The sequence below is a fragment of the Calidris pugnax genome, unplaced genomic scaffold, assembly GCF_001431845.1.
Source record: "Calidris pugnax isolate Ruff unplaced genomic scaffold, ASM143184v1 scaffold211, whole genome shotgun sequence".
NCBI lineage: Eukaryota > Metazoa > Chordata > Aves > Charadriiformes > Scolopacidae > Calidris > Calidris pugnax.
The window spans coordinates 8,008,481-8,024,520 of record NW_015091083.1 but is presented as its reverse complement, the minus strand read 5'-3'; the positions used below and the strand labels follow the sequence as shown (position 1 = coordinate 8,024,520).

The window sequence follows — 16,040 nt, the reverse complement described above, 5'->3', positions numbered from 1 at the left end:
TACCACCCCAGAGTGCCCCAAAGCTCCCAAGAACAGCTGAATGTAAAGGCTGAACTTCTGAACTGCTGAAGTTCATAAAGCAGATATCACAGTCAGCTAGTACCTACTCCACTGAGTTCCTTTAAGAATGCTTTGAGGTTTTCAGACAATTCCAAGAAGTTATTTATTATTTCAGTTACATAAGTTACTACCTAAACTGCTGGAAAGCAATAGTATCATGAGAAAAGTTTCCAACTCTACTAAGCAACGTGAGAAGGAGAGAGTGGACAAACCTATCCTTGTAGGTCAGTGAAGGTAAAAGGCATCAAGCAGTGATGGTACAATTAGTGATTTGGAACCAATTCATCAGGTCTGGAAAACCTGGTGTATAACTAGCAAACAAATTAATTTTAAAAGACACATTGTAAAAATTTTTCCATGAAGCATTACAAATGGTATACTAAAATTGTGCATTGGGCTTCACGACTTCCAGCTCTTTCTGCCTTTCCCTAACCCTGAAGCTAAAAATGCTTGTCTGTTCTCAGACCAGTTGTGAACACTGCCATGAAAAATGGAAAAATTGCAAAATATTCGAATTATTTTTAAAATGGTGAAAGAATGGCACATAGTCTCAATTTCTTGTATCTTCTCTTGAAACAGGAATGCAGGTTAGGGTGAAGATAAGAATGTTCTAACAGTGAGACTGTCAAAGAAATAAATCTATTTGTAATATTACTGATGAAGCTGACAAGCGGCCTGATTAACCTAGAGCCAAACTGGGAGGATATTTTAATGATCCAAACATGGTCAACAATCTTGGTCTTATGCCTAGCCAAATAAAAAGAGCTGCATAACCAGCAGCACGTTCTTAACATTGTGCTGAATCATTAGATCGGCATAAACCTCAGAGTGTTATCAGCTGCGTGGATATGGATGATGCAACTCTTGGAGCATAATTTTTCCCTGACAGGATCATAATGAAGCTTTGGCCACTCTGGTAAGAACTCATCTAACCACAAAATTCAGGGCCTTGGGTATGGAACTGTCCAGGACCACACGATTTTGGTTACACTGTAGGACAATAACTAGAGTAGTCACAGCCACGCGGCACTGTGTCAGGCCGAGCCATCTCAGACTGACAAACTGTAAGCACCACACACACAGAGAAAGGATCTCACAAGCAGCAAACATACTGTCTCTAGCAAAAGGCTAAATGAAACGTTGTTTGAAAGCCATAGTTGTCCCTGATGTTTTGCAGTCCTCTGCTGCGAGGCCCAGTTCTCGTAAGGTACCATTTAATCCAGTAAATGTAATATTCCATCTCAGTACACCAAAAGAGACTTCTGAAGGAAAACACTGGCCACCAAGAGAGTTAAGAGATGGTCTACTCAATAAAAATGTCATACCTAGTTGAGAGAGATCCAGTTTTGTCCAGTGCATCCCTGTGGGACAGCTGGATGACAGCGTTCTGATAAATATCTGTCCCAGGCTATCCAGGCCCCAGATGGCATCCTGGCAGGCGGAATAGTGCACCATTTCAGCCTCCGGTGGCAGCTGCACCGTAGAAGGACGAAACTGAGGATTCTGATCGCTGACACAAAACAGATCCTTGCTGCTTTGGCACAGCCACAGAAAGCTTCCTACAGAAAGGACATTTCTGTTAGTAAAATCATTCCTAATCCACTCTGAGAAAGCTTACACAACTACTTCTGAAAAAAAAAATGAACAGTATGTTTGACGACAAAACTAAGGCTTCTTGGCTATGTTCATAGGGTACGATTTTGAAGCACAAATATGGATCCTATGACCTTATTGAGGCACCTAATGCTCGCTTTCTCAAATTGAGGAAGTACTCAGTGATCTCTTTTGAAGAAACAATTCATTTGAAGAAAGTAATAGAAGACAGACATAACGGTGCACTGCCACTTCCCTTTATTCTTTTGCTCTTCTTTATCCTTGACAATTGCCTTTGAAAAAGAACATTCTTTTTTAGCTCTAACACACATTTTTGCCAATAAAGCCAGTGTACTTAGATAATGCAATTGCTAATTATTTTAACTAGCAGTGAATTCCCTAGCGCAGTTGCACTTTCACCCACAAAATGTGCAATTTTGCCACAGTAACTGCACTCACAGGAGAAGTACTTCATTAGTACAGTTATTCCAGCAAAGCACGCTCCAAGATTTCATATTACAAATTCTGGCAATTCATGCTGCGGCAACTTAGGAAGTTACTGCTCCTAAAGGACTGCCCGGTTTCTCTGCTGGATGCCACTCCACATCAAAAGGGGCAGAGCAAATCATATGCTTTTTTTTTTTTTCCATCTCCAGCTGTTTTACAGACATATTTCCACCTTACTTCAAATAATTTAGATCTCTGCATACAGAAAAGACACCCAAAGTCTGAAGTCATTCAGGATGTTTAATTACTTACACCATCAACTCCACTCTATTTAAAAATCAGCTATTACATGCCTGTGCTGTTGATTCACTCACCTTCTTTAGATGAAGCCGTGGAAGCCAACACAAAAATCCATTTTGTGGCAGAAGCAGTACCACGAGGCACAATATTATTCCAGTAAGTGCCTTGAAAGAAAGAACAGCGCAATATTAGTATGAAACTTAATTTTATATTAAAATTTGTTATTATTTTAAATGTTACCATTTAAAAACAAATTCTATTGCAATAAATTATTACATATCATCTAGACAATATTTTCTATATTAATCTTTCAAGAATCTGTTGGAGGGGGAGAAAACCTCCTCCTTACACATACATACATGTGTGTACACACACAGAAAACTGGGAATGCAGAAAAGGAGGAGAAGGGAGAAGATCAATAGTCTCCATCAGGAGACCAATTCATGATTAGGTTAAATAGACAATATTTTAGGTTATTCTTAGCATTTACCTGATCAAAGAAGCGTACTAAATCAAAATTCCATTTTGAGGAATATAGCAAGAAAAATAAATAAAGCAATTCATCTATTGCCTCTTTAAAACCACAACATTAATCTTTTGCATAGTCACACCGATCGTGAACCAGACTCCACTGTGCTAGATGTAACAGGTACAAGAACTTAGGATTGCCTTCTCACCCCAGAGAAGAGAGAAGTGTAGGTGCTAAAAGGAGTAACTTGCACACAGTTCACTTGTGCACAAAGAATTTTCCATGAAAATCTTTACCTTTAAATGGAAAAGTATTTAAGACCAAATGCTAAGGAATCATTTCATTTATTTTTTAAATATGGAACTGTTTATTAAAGCTCCCCTAACTCACCATGGATAATTTTTGTGGTGACAGAACTGTCATTACTTCCTTCCTCCTACTTATTTTTCTTAACTTAAAAATATTAGCTATAAAAGCACACCAACCTATTAAGTTTCCCTTTGCCACATGGAATTCATTTTTGCCTGAGGAGATCCAGACTCCACTGCCATTAACTCCAAGGAGACTGGGTTGACACTGAAGCTGCTGGGACCAAAATGCCATTCGCAGTTTATCAGCCACCTTCTCCACAGGTGCCTGAGCTGCTGTTGCCACCGTATGAGTTGCCTGGATTATTGTCTGGAACAGGCTGCACTGGTCAAACACTACATAATCAGTGATGCTTACCTAGAAAAAAAAAATAATAAGTGTTATTGATAATAGTTAAGCTTTTGGCTCAACTGCAGAATCTTTCATCAGAATCTTTTTGTGTGTGTGTACTTTATGTATAGGAAATCTATCAAGAGTGTAGCAACCTTTAAAGTGTAGGAAGGGAAATATAAAAACAGTACATTTTGAATAAGTAAGTCTTGATAATAAATCAGAACCAATATTAAACATCAGCTTACAACTCACTTCTACCCAACAACCCACTTTGAATTCTACTTTTTAAGAAAGTCCTTTGTTGTAGGATGACTCCTCTTCCCCTAAAAACACGTCGAACTCTGCAAACTAGGAGGTGAATTTTCAGTTCCCAAAGGAAGAGAGACACTTGCATACTGATCTAAATCACATTGCAAAAACCTGTATTTAGCACTTCTTTACAACAACCTCATGGGCATTTTAATTCATATGGTCATAGGCAACTAGGTTGGCAACACTCTGCGATACTCCTAAAAAGGAAATGCTTAAAAGCACAAAAAGAAAAGCAGTTTGCCAATAACATCAAAGCCAAGCTATTCATAATGCCCATATGTAAGAAGAGATTATTTATGCATATAAACTGAAATTCTTTTAACTTAGGCAGAAATGTAGACAAACAAGTTCTCTGTATAACTGTTTTTGTACTCCCTTCTCCCCCACATCTCTGAGGAAAATAAGAAAAGCTGGGAAGCTGGGGAAAACAAAGAATCAGGATTTCTAAATCAATACCATAGAGTACTTGCAGTAACTTTGTTTTCACCCACATGATCTGCGACTGAAGCAAGCAGCCCTGCGTGGTTCAAAGAAACCTCAGCTGAATGGAAAAATGGGCAATAAAAGCATTTTTGCAAGGTTACTTCTTATTTATTTCATCTAGCTAAGGAAAAGGATGGGTACTGGAAGACAAGAGAAGAGACTGCATTCAGCAGCCAGACTTGAATGCTCTGCCTAAACAGCATGTCCCCTTGCCCCCATGAAGATACCAAGCTACGTGCACCATTGATAGGACCTGGTAGAGCATTTCTTGTGTTCTTGGAAACTGCTGTGATGCTGCTCTGGATGACCACAGGATGTTTTTTTTCCCCCTTTTTATAGCAGACATGAAAAGGAACTTCAGCCATAGCCACGCTGTGGTTTTAATGTATTGAATAAAGTGTTCTATATTATAACAAGCAATTCATTGAATTTTATCTTTGAATCTCATGTGAAAACAATTCAAATAATAAAACCAAGGTAAAAGACTAAACTGAAAGCAAAAATTAAAAAATGCCTACTTGCCACCAATGGTTATCATCTCCTTGTGGTTTCTTTGAAACTATACCAGTTCTGAACCACAGATTTCCATGGATATCCAAAGCCCATAATGTCTGCTGATCTCCAAGGGTTATGCACACTGGTTCCAAAGCTTGCATTTCACTGGAAATGCAAACAAGTAAAAAAAATTAAAAACCTTACTTCAAATTTATGCTCACAGTGTTTTAAGGAAGCTGTTACAATGCTAACAGCAGGTCAAAATGATTGAACTCAGTGTGGTCAAGCTCAAAAACACATTTGGTTTCACATTTTCACAGTTACTCAGTAATTCAAATTTTATTAGTTTGCATAAGTAAAAAACATTCAACAACAAAAAAAGGAGTCCTTCAAAGATCCCTTAAGATTTGAAACCTGGATAGATAGCAATACAACTAAACAAAAACTATTTTGTTCAGTAAATACAAAATGAAGAGCTATGTTCTTTAAGTTTTCGATAAAGCAGCTTCATAAATATATCTCCTCCAACTTCCTTGACCTGTTCTGAGAACAATACTAGCAGTTCAGGGACCATAAACAGAAAACTCAACCAAACTATATGGCAAAGATAAAAGCTGAGTTTAGGACTGTAAGTTTCCTATAGAAATAAACAATTTTCAAGCTCAGAAAGTCAACAGGATCAGGTGATCGTATCAGACATTTAAAAGGTAGACAACAATGCTATTTCTTTCAGAGAACCTGTCTCAGCAATTTAAGAACAAATACAGATTGCTTTCTGCAATTTTAATACAAAGCCTAAGAACACTGAGTGTACCTAAGATGTAGGTCAAGCAAATATTTCCATTAAATAAACTAATCAAAGTACATGTAAATTTCAGATTTGAACAAGACACTGAATATTTCCTTAGGCTTTTCAAGTGCCAAATACCAGGTTGGGAGGTAACACAAGTTAAAGCTTCACAATAGGATATTCAGTAGAAGATAAAATCATAGAACAACAAGAACTGGAATTTCTTCCTAAACCTGCTACAGGCTGATGTCACAAGAGAGACTATATTCTGGATTCTCAAAGCCACCAGTAAACACTCAGTGCTTTTAACTTTATCACAAACTACCTAATGTGAATGTAGGCTCCACTACAAGCAAAATACCAATTACCCAGAATATTTATAAAAACCCGTGACTGGGAAGTGGAAAAGAATTATCCAGCTGTGTGGATGACCAAGAAAACACTGAGATTTCATCTCAGAAAAAATTTGCTCAAATATCTGGACAGCTCATTAAAGCCATTACGGCAAAGATTAAAGAAACAGTATTTAATAAAAAAAATAAGTGATATTGACAGACATTATAAAGATCTTTTAAAAATTGTTCTCACTTTCTTAAACTTGCTTTAACTGTGTTACCACTTCTGCTTATGGCAATTTCTTACATTACACAGCAGTCATTCATCAGACAGAAAAAACACCAGTTACTCTCAATATGGCTGGGCAAAGACTAAAGGACATATATATATATATATCTGTGTACACACATGCACATATATCTATGTATACACACGAGTTCAGGTAACATTTTTTCAAACATCAATGAGCTCCAGCACTGAAAGCAGTGATTTGATGCTGTCCCACCTGACAATATCACTCTTCCACTGCTCTCCTTCAGGACAGAAGCTGCGCACTCCCTCCCGGTACAGCAGGGCCCGCTGCTCACTCAGTGCCCACACAACATTATTTCTGGATGTAACCTGCGACAGTGGATAAGGGCAGTCAACCTTTACTGCTCGGGCACAAGGACGATCCACACTCAGGCCTAAAAATCAAGAAAGGAGGATTGCTTTACAAACTTTGGCTTTTTGCAACTAAAAGAAGAGGCAAAGCTACCCAAAAGAAGGAAATGAGAAGGGGAATATTCCCGACTTGCTAACACTTTTCATTTGATCACCATTTCCTTTATTGACTGTTCTTTCTATAAACTATTATTTCCTCTAATATAGCTGAATTTATATTTTAAGACATAGAACACTGTGCATCGCCCCCTTCACCATCCTGCAGAGCACACAAGTCCTGTCCTGTCATTTCTGTTCCTTTTCTCCCTCTAGTGTCAGTATCAGGAATCTCCCATTTATTAAACTTGAAGGAAGCATCAAAGAAAAAAGCAGTAATGGAAGAACTTTTGCCCAAAACGTGCCAGGGAGAGAGTCAAACTGACCTGAACAGTGGCAGCAGAGCTATTATAAAAGAGCATGCCACAGTACTGAAAGAAGGAAATGTTCAGGTGCACATTTATACATGTAACCTAGAGGAAATTTTCTTCTTCACAATTATTACACTGAAGGTTGATTTCCATGTCCACGTGTGAAAATGCATTAAGAGACAAAACTTTTGCTTAATCATGCTGCCAAAGCAAGTATGAACAGAGTCATCCTTACAGTATTCTAAAATAACAAGAAGAATGATCATTTCCAAACCTTTGAGCTCACACTTTTTTTATAGAAGTTACACAGGATCTTGGACAAACAACTCTCACTGGTTGCCTCACATTAACAAGAGAGATATACTGAGAATTTATTTTTGGCATCAAAGAGAAATTTAGAAACCTAGGAACAGCAGGATGTAAGCTGATATAATCAAACCAATCTCTCCCAGGGAAAAATATTGATTCAAACTTCCAGAGAGTCCTGTGTGACTGGCATCAAAAGTTCACTCTTTATCACCACTATCCATTCTTTATCACCCCTATCCATGCTTGCTAGCAATATGCATGTGACCTTGGGCAGGCTACTTGATCTCCCTGTAACTACTAAGCTTAATTAAAAGAAAATAATTTAAGAGTAGAGATTCTTTGAAACAATGTTGTGTATTTAAACAGCTTTCTTAACCATGAAGAATTTCTGTATTGTGCTATAGTAATTAAATCTACAAGAGAAATCAGGAGAGTACCAGAATTAAATGGAAGATAAAGAAGAATTTTGATAGCTACTCTGAAATGTTGTTCTGCTTCAGTGTGTCTTACTGTTTTCCCCCTTACCTAGTCCTCCTCTTACTTTGCCAGTAATTCCTTCATCATGTTATTGGTAATTTTTCCTTACCAACTCAGTTCTCTGTGCAAAGTCCGCATGCCAAACAGTCCTTGATACTCTTCTCCCTTAACTCTAAAACTTGGAGCTCCATCCTTTATCCTAGCTCCTTGTATTTTGCCTGAATATTCTCTTCATAACACCTTCCAAATGCATCCTCTTCTATTCTCTGAAGCAGATAAAATTAAGGCCATCACTTCAAAGTTGCCGCTGCACTGTCCCTTTTTCTGATTCTTGCCTCATTCACATCTGGTGAAAAGGCAGCTGTAAAGATTGCTGATCCACAGCCCATTTCATTCTTCCAGTGGCTTTGCTTTTTCTATTACATAAAATACATCCCATTTGCCAATACTTCCAAAGCACTTTATGAGCTTCTGTCTCTGAATCCTTTGCTTTCAAGTGGTAACTCTTACCTTCAGCAGATCAGTGCTTTTAAAACAAACAGCTGCTGCTTTTCCCTACCCTGCCCTCCATACATGAATTTCTTCTGAACAGCCACACACCATCATCTCATTGCCTTTCAAAGTCCTTAACTCCTTTGTTAAAATCCTTAAAGCAAGAAAAGTAAACCCACTTAAGGCTCAGTTGTTTCAGAGCACCATACTATTTTCAAGGCAAGGATATTATTTCAATATTTTCTGCAACCCTGTTTTATTTATCTGTATCCATCCCATATCGTTCCCATGTCATAAATCCTCTATACTGTATGTACTCCATGTGCCACAAAAAATAAGTGGCTATGAGTGGGCTTTTCCAGCCTCCTCCACAGAATCTCACAATTGTTTCCAATCATTTCTCAAGACGAAAAGGTTTCCCTATGTCCTGACTGCAGATAAAAGTTTAAAACACATTGTGATCATTCCATAGACTTGAACTCTAATAATCTTAGACTGCAAAAATTCAAAGAGCCTGCAATTAATTCAGGTACCTGTTTGCAGGTAAAGATCTCCATTTGTTCTGATAATCCAGGCAGTGTCATCACTTAAAGCTACAAAGACAGCCTGGGGTAAAGCTTCATACCAGTGGCGTTTTCCTTTTATAGTTACTTTTCCACAAGCAAATGCTTTGTTAGTCTTCTGTTCAATCTTCCAGAGAAGAGCCCCTGTATGAGGAGTTAAGAGAGAACATAAATATCACTTGACAATTAGTGTAGCTGAGACAGCTGATTAGTCCTACCTACACCTAAAATAATGTGAGGGGAAAGGCAAGCCAGTAGAATTAAACAAAAATGCAAGATTTTAAAATGCCTTTTTTTTTTTTTTTTTTTTTAAAAAAAGCAAGACCAGAACACTGGCCAGCTTCTGTAGGAATTGCTGAAATGCATTTACCATTAAAGTATGTGCCATTTTTAAATGTTCAAATGCAAGTCACTCCTCCTTAGTTACACACTGAAAACTAAAACAAAACAAGTTCTATGTTGGGGCAAAATAAGCCTTCCATTAAGAGGCTGAAGTTCACAGCTTGCTTCTGTACTAGTTTGGTACATCCTCAGCACATAAAGGAAAAGGGGTTACTTTCAACTTTTACAAAGAGTAGTAGTAAATCATAACTTTTGTGGACCAGTCATGAGTGACAAACACCTGAGCAGGACACTGTCTTGCACCACAGAGGGCAGCGCTATCGCTTCCTCGTTACGTAGCACATCAAGAGCAGACAAAACTCAGAAATGCAACTGCACAAATCCATCTTGAGGACGTTTCCCCTCACTCAAATTAGAAAGGATAGCTCAGAAAAAGAAAATCAAATGGAATTTCAAGCTTAATTGCTGATTGGCATCCGTGCTGGTTCATACTGGAGCAGTACACTGTCACATTAACCTCCTTCGAATAATTCCACAAAGGAGCATTTGATTCAGTTTTGACATTTGTGGTTAACATGCTCTTGTGTTAATACATTCACAGGAAACGGTGGATGCTAGAAATTTGTATGGATTTAATCAAAAACTGGATGAATTTCTGGAACTGAGTGATAATAAATGCAGAGAAACAACCTTTTGCCCAGAAAATCTCTGAGTCACCAACAATTGCAGCCTGAAACTACCATAGCACATCAAGAGCAGACAAAACTCAGAAATGCAACTGCACAAATCCATCTTGAGGACGTTTCCCCTCACTCAAATTAGAAAGGATAGCTCAGAAAAAGAAAATCAAATGGAATTTCAAGCTTAATTGCTGATTGGCATCCGTGCTGGTTCATACTGGAGCAGTACACTGTCACATTAACCTCCTTCGAATAATTCCACAAAGGAGCATTTGATTCAGTTTTGACATTTGTGGTTAACATGCTCTTGTGTTAATACATTCACAGGAAACTGTGGATGCTAGAAATTCATGCGGATTTAATGAAAAACTGGATGAATTTCTGGAACTGAGGGATAATAAATGCAGAGAAACAACCTTTTGCCCAGGAAATTCACCAACAATTGCAGCCTGAAACTATCAAGGGCAAATGTCACACTTGCTGGCCTGTCCCTTTTGCTTTTCTGCAGGCATCTGCTTGTGACCACTGTTAAGGACAAGATACCGAGCTGGATAAACCTATGATCTCACCTAGTACAACCACTCTTGAATTTTTTTTGTCCGTAACAAAGCTCAGCTACAGATCAAATAGAACATCTTTCTTCTTAAGAGAGATAGCGAATCTTCCCCTACAGAAAGAAGGGAAGATTGACACGCGCTTTTAGAGATGACAGGGGAAGAAAAGTAGTGGCAAGGCAAGAGCCTAAGAAAAGAAAATGTCTGAGAAACTTGTATTTTCAAACCAGTCCTGGAACAATCTGGAAGGCCAAAAGTGATGCAAGTCTATATCCAAAACTTGCTTAATTTTAATCCAACATTATCCTCATTCCCAACCATCCAGAACAAACTCATATGTAAATACACTAGAAATTAAAAAAAAAAAAAAATCTTTAGTGTATAAAAAAAGCTAAATCAACAAACAAACCCACATACAAAACCAATTCTACACTTACAAAAAAAGAATTTTAAATTGGGAAAATGCAGGCATAGCACCCAATATGACTTGGGTACCAACAGACATATTGAGAGAGTCCAGCATAGGGCAACAAAGATGATTAAGGGATTGGAGCATCTCCCTTATGAGGAAAGGCTGAGAGAGCTGGGACTCTTTAGCCTGGAGAAGAGAAGGCTGAGGGGAGACCTTATTAATGCTTCCAAGTATCTAAAGGGTGGGTTGAAGGAGGATGGAGTCAGGCTCTTTTCAGTGGTTCCCAGAGACAGGATGAGGGGCAACGGGCACAAGCTGGAACACGGGAAGTTCCATTCAAATATGAGAAAAAACTTCTTTCTGGTGAGGGTGCCAGAGCCCTGGAACAGGCTGCCCAGGGAGGTCATGGAGTCCCCTTCTCTGGAGATTTTCAAGACCTGCCTGGATGTCAGCCTGAGTGATGTGCTCTGGGCTTGGGCAGGGGAGTTGGACTAGATGATCTCCAGAGGTCCCTTCCAACTCCAACAACTCCATAATTCTGTGACTTTTTTTTAAAAAAAGGAAAAACTAAAACACACTACTTTTACTGAAACAGGCCCCAAACAGTCAAGTTTGTAGAAGCACTGTATTAAAAAAAACCCCAAACAATAAATTGCCTACATTGAAGTTACATATACGCTGACCTGAATCTGTAATCTCAAAAAAAAAAAAAAAAGACAAGTTTCACCACATTAAGTAATAGGCATTATTAAAAAAAATAAGCAAGCAGAGAAAAACGCACAAGTCTATGGATAAATTTCATATTTAGGAGGTTGCAGGGGAGCAGAAGCCAACCCACCTGAGGGGGAAACTGCCACTTGCTGGACACCATCCTCGAACTTCTGCCAGCGCAGGCCGGCGGCGGGCAGGGCGCTGCAGTACAGGCTGCCTCGGTAGTCCAGGCACCAAATATACTTTTCTGAGACAACCAGGCTCAGGATGCCGTAACCAGGGCCGGAGTATCCCATCCAGCTCTCTGCAAACTAAAAACTGGAGAGTCAGAATGGTGTCAGGTGCCTTCAAACCACACAAGAAAGATGGCTGTATCAGCACAGCAGTTCCCATATTTTGATTTAAAAAAAGCTAAACTTAAGGTTAAGTACCTTAACCAATGAATAAATTTGCCGCGTATAAAATAAAACGACAGGTGTCAGTGCTCTCTAAGATAGGATGTACTGTGAAATACTGCTAGAACAAAAGTTTTAGCCAAAAAACCCGATTCCACATTGTCGTGCTCTCTAAGATAGGATGTACTGTGAAATAAGACTGGTAGCACAAAAGTTTTAGCAAAAAAAACCAATTCCACATTGTCATCTACCTCCAAAAAGTGGAAAATCTTCTCATTAATAAATAATACTTAAAGTAATGGCAGATGCAAAAAAGGTAAACATAAAAGTGTAAGGTCTGTCTGTAGTCCAGGAAATAATCTATTGTCTATGAAGTGCTGAGAAAAGGGAACAAGAGAGCTGGAATGCAGACAGCCAAATGTCCAACTCCAATATCTGTGTGCTACAGGAGCCGTGTATTGCAGAAATCTGGTTTACAGACTGCCATCTTAAATTCTGCTAGCTTGTGTAAGGTGAACCCAAGCACTGCATACATACAATGTATGTCCTAAAATGTAAGCATCTGTGGAGCTTTTCTAAACATTCCAGAGTGTAACAATATCATAACCTGAAACTAAAAGTCTTCTACGCTTTGGGCTGCAGCTGTTACAAAATAAGACACAAGCAACTTACAACTCAACCTCTGTCAACAAATATTTGGTTGATCTCAATACAAGGCCATTACAGATTTAAAAAGAAACAAACCCCCCAGTCTAGAAGAACGGTATTTCCTTCTTAAGGCTTTTGCTGAAACTCCCAGTGATTTTAGCAATTCTGCAGTTTTTCCAATTAATTTAGTACTTCTTTTCTATCATCTGTATGAGAATTGCTATTTCTGGAAATGTTCACCCACAAGATAAAAATGAAAGAAAGCAGGATAACAGAAAAAGGAAAAAAGTTAACGTTTCAAATAGTACTAACTGCTGTCTAAGATACAAAGAAAGACTAATCCTTGTTCTGAATATTTACAGGTAAAATGATCCTTAACCAAAGGCCAGCTATGTGAGATAATAAGCATTAACTCCCCATGAAGTCAGCTGAAGGTGGAAAGAGCATCGTGCAGAATTTGGGCTACTGGAGCTCCAAAAAAGGAGCAGCCTTTGAGCATGACCTGTGTTTACTGATCACTCTTTAATGGATGGGCTTATGACAGCATTTTTGTTGAGCTGTAATACAGCCAGTGCAGCTTCTTCACATCATAAGCACATGTCAATCATTCTGAAGCCTGATACAACACATCACAGAAGAGTTGCCACACATACTGCTGTTTGGCTTTATGGTTTACTCATTTACTTGAAACAAGTAAGCACATACTGCTGTTTGGCTTTATGGTTTACTTGTTTCAAGGAAACAAGTAAGAAAAAAAATTGTTTTCCTAAAGAAGTAATGGATTGTAATTATGTGAATATTTCTTTCGAAATGCTGCAATTAAGTATTGTTAACTAAACTGAAAACGTATACCTGATCAGACTTTAACAGCACCATTTCATCTAGGCTTGTCTTGGGGACATCCTGAGAACCAGGCCCAGCACCAACTTCAGGCATGCTGGTCTCTGAGGAAGAATACGGTAATCCATGTCCATAAATATCCTCTTCATCACTCGAGGCAGATTTCTCGGTCTTACTTTCATGAGTGTCTGTTACCCATTCAGCAGCGCTAGTACCAGATTTAGCTTTGATTGCACTTTCAAAATTCCACCCAGAAATGGAAGTGTTATCTGAATAACCATCATTGGAACCGTCAGAGTGGAGCACAGAAGGATCTGACAGAGCACTGTGTATTAGAGAGAGTTGCTCTTGGTCTTCCCTCCCACATTCATCACTTTCCTTTGGTGTCGGCGATGCCTGAACACCAAGGACACTGTCACTTCCCAATAACATTTGGTCTGTAAGGTCTGGCTCCTCAAAAGATTTTTCAGTATCCTCCAGCTTCATTTTATCTAAGTCTTCATCTATTTCACACAATGTGGGAAAATCCTGCTCCTCCTCTTGGCTCAGCTTTCCAAGACAGCATTCATCGCCCGCGGAAACCACATCACCATTATATTCCCCATCAACATTGCTTGTCAAGTCTTCTGTGAGGATTACAGGAGAGACAGATGTCAAAGTATCTGTAACAGTTGAAGTACCCATGCCACTGTCACTGTTGGGAATTTTCTGTAAATCAACTATATCTCCATTTTCTTCATTAATTAGTACAGTCGCAGACTCCGGAGACTGCAGGACACTGAAAGTTTCTGAACCATTATCTTCTTGCAAGATCGTATGGGACTCCACGCTGAACATGCTTTCCTGATCTGGAGACCCAGTACTCAAATGATCAATGCTGCCACTCATGAGGCTGGAAGTGATGGAAAAGGAGTCTGCATTCAATGAGTGTGGACTATCACCAGAGAGCTGACGCTCATAAACTGGTGTACCTTCCAGAGAGCTGTGGTTTTTCCTGGTCCCACTTTCTGTTCTCACAAAACAAAACAAAAAAAAGAGGGGGGAGGAAAGCATATTAATTTTGATGCAAAGTAAGAAATTAAAACATTTTTATCACTGGGAGAAGAACAGAGTTAAATCTAAATTTTGACATACTGATCTTTTTCCAATTTCAACACCAAATGATGCATATAAAGCCAAAAAAGTCTTAATAGCTAAACATTATAAATTGTTACACCATTATAGTAAACAATTAAAATAATCAAGTACCCTATTTTAAAAAAACTAAAAAGCCTGGCTAAGAAAGACACTGTCAAATATTCTAAATAGAATGAATAGCTCTTACACAATTCCAACATAAAACTGGAAGCAGAGGCCACTGCATGTTACCATTAACCCATACATTAGAACTTTAAGCCCGTTTACATAAAGCAAAACAAAGTTAAAAGAATAAAACAAATAGATCTAAAAAGACTTAATCAATTTATCACTTTCAAACCAGCCTTTCATCTTAAACATAAATGCCCCATCACAACCACTCAAATATCTCAAGAGCATAACCATACGATACAAAGCATGTCAAACACACACTCTTGTGCCCGAGACATCAGAAGTAACACATTCTAATAACGAGCAGTGGCAGGGAAAGTTCTGCTAGACTTACCTTGCTTCTTCTTTTTTTTCTTTTTCACTTTAATTGGCTTTACAATGAGTTCTTGATCAAAATCTTCCGAGCTGATTGTGCTGAACCGTTGCGATGAAAGCTGACCTTCTCTCTGAGCTTCCGCAAGTTGGTCTGCACATACCATAAAGCTGGAGCCACTGTCCACAGAATTTACTGAGCTGCTCCTGCTTCTTGAGTCACTTACTACAGAGCAGCCCCTTTTTCGTGTTTCATTACTCAGGTCTCCCACTCTATCAAAACTTTTCTCCGATAGCGTTGGAGTTTCCAGATCATCTTTTGCTAAAGAATGAGAGTCATTTTTATCACCAATAACCGAAGGGGAAGTAACCGGTTTTTTATCTGTTTCCAGTGAAGGGCTAGATGATACAGATGCAGCTACTGATAACGGGGTCAGCACTTTAGGACTCACATCTGTTAAAGGATTCAGCAATTTTGAATTCGCATCTGAAACCGACCAAAAGAAAAATAAAAGTATAAGTACTTGTGTGTCAAATGAGTAGGGGCATAGCTCTTTTGAAGTATTGAAACAAAAGAAGCTTTATGCAATGGAAAAGTATTCTATTTAATTTTGCAACATTTCAAATATATATATGCACACAATCTCACTTCATGTAAGTAAATCTATATTAAATCATTTTAGTAAAATCAAAGCCTGTATCAAACTTCTATTAGCAAAATTCTGAATCCATATTTATGTATGAAGAATGGTACAGGTCTTTAGCTTGGAAGACCCAGCTGTATCACACACTGAAATGCCACCCTGTATCTTCAACTTCATCATTCAAACAGTAAGTTTGAAATCAAGTAAATCAGAAAAACAGTAAGAATGAAATCAAGAAAAAATATCAGGTAAGCCACTGGGTTTATTAGAAGAAAATATACTTCAAGAAGGATCCT

General features: G+C 38.5%; 1 protein-coding gene across 1 annotated transcript in view; it reads right to left on the bottom strand.

The window, feature by feature from the left end:
* TECPR2 (tectonin beta-propeller repeat containing 2) overlaps positions 1-16,040 on the bottom strand; it is a 44,678-nt gene that overhangs the window by 18,258 nt on the left and 10,380 nt on the right. The window contains exons 8-16 of the mRNA XM_014957591.1: positions 15,123-15,587; positions 13,493-14,487; positions 11,725-11,908; positions 8,869-9,042; positions 6,493-6,673; positions 4,885-5,026; positions 3,355-3,595; positions 2,475-2,564; positions 1,386-1,619 (exon numbers count right to left, since the gene is read on the bottom strand). Coding sequence (XP_014813077.1) covers positions 1,386-1,619; positions 2,475-2,564; positions 3,355-3,595; positions 4,885-5,026; positions 6,493-6,673; positions 8,869-9,042; positions 11,725-11,908; positions 13,493-14,487; positions 15,123-15,587 — 2,706 coding nt within the window. The remainder of the gene's footprint in view (positions 1-1,385; positions 1,620-2,474; positions 2,565-3,354; positions 3,596-4,884; positions 5,027-6,492; positions 6,674-8,868; positions 9,043-11,724; positions 11,909-13,492; positions 14,488-15,122; positions 15,588-16,040) is intronic.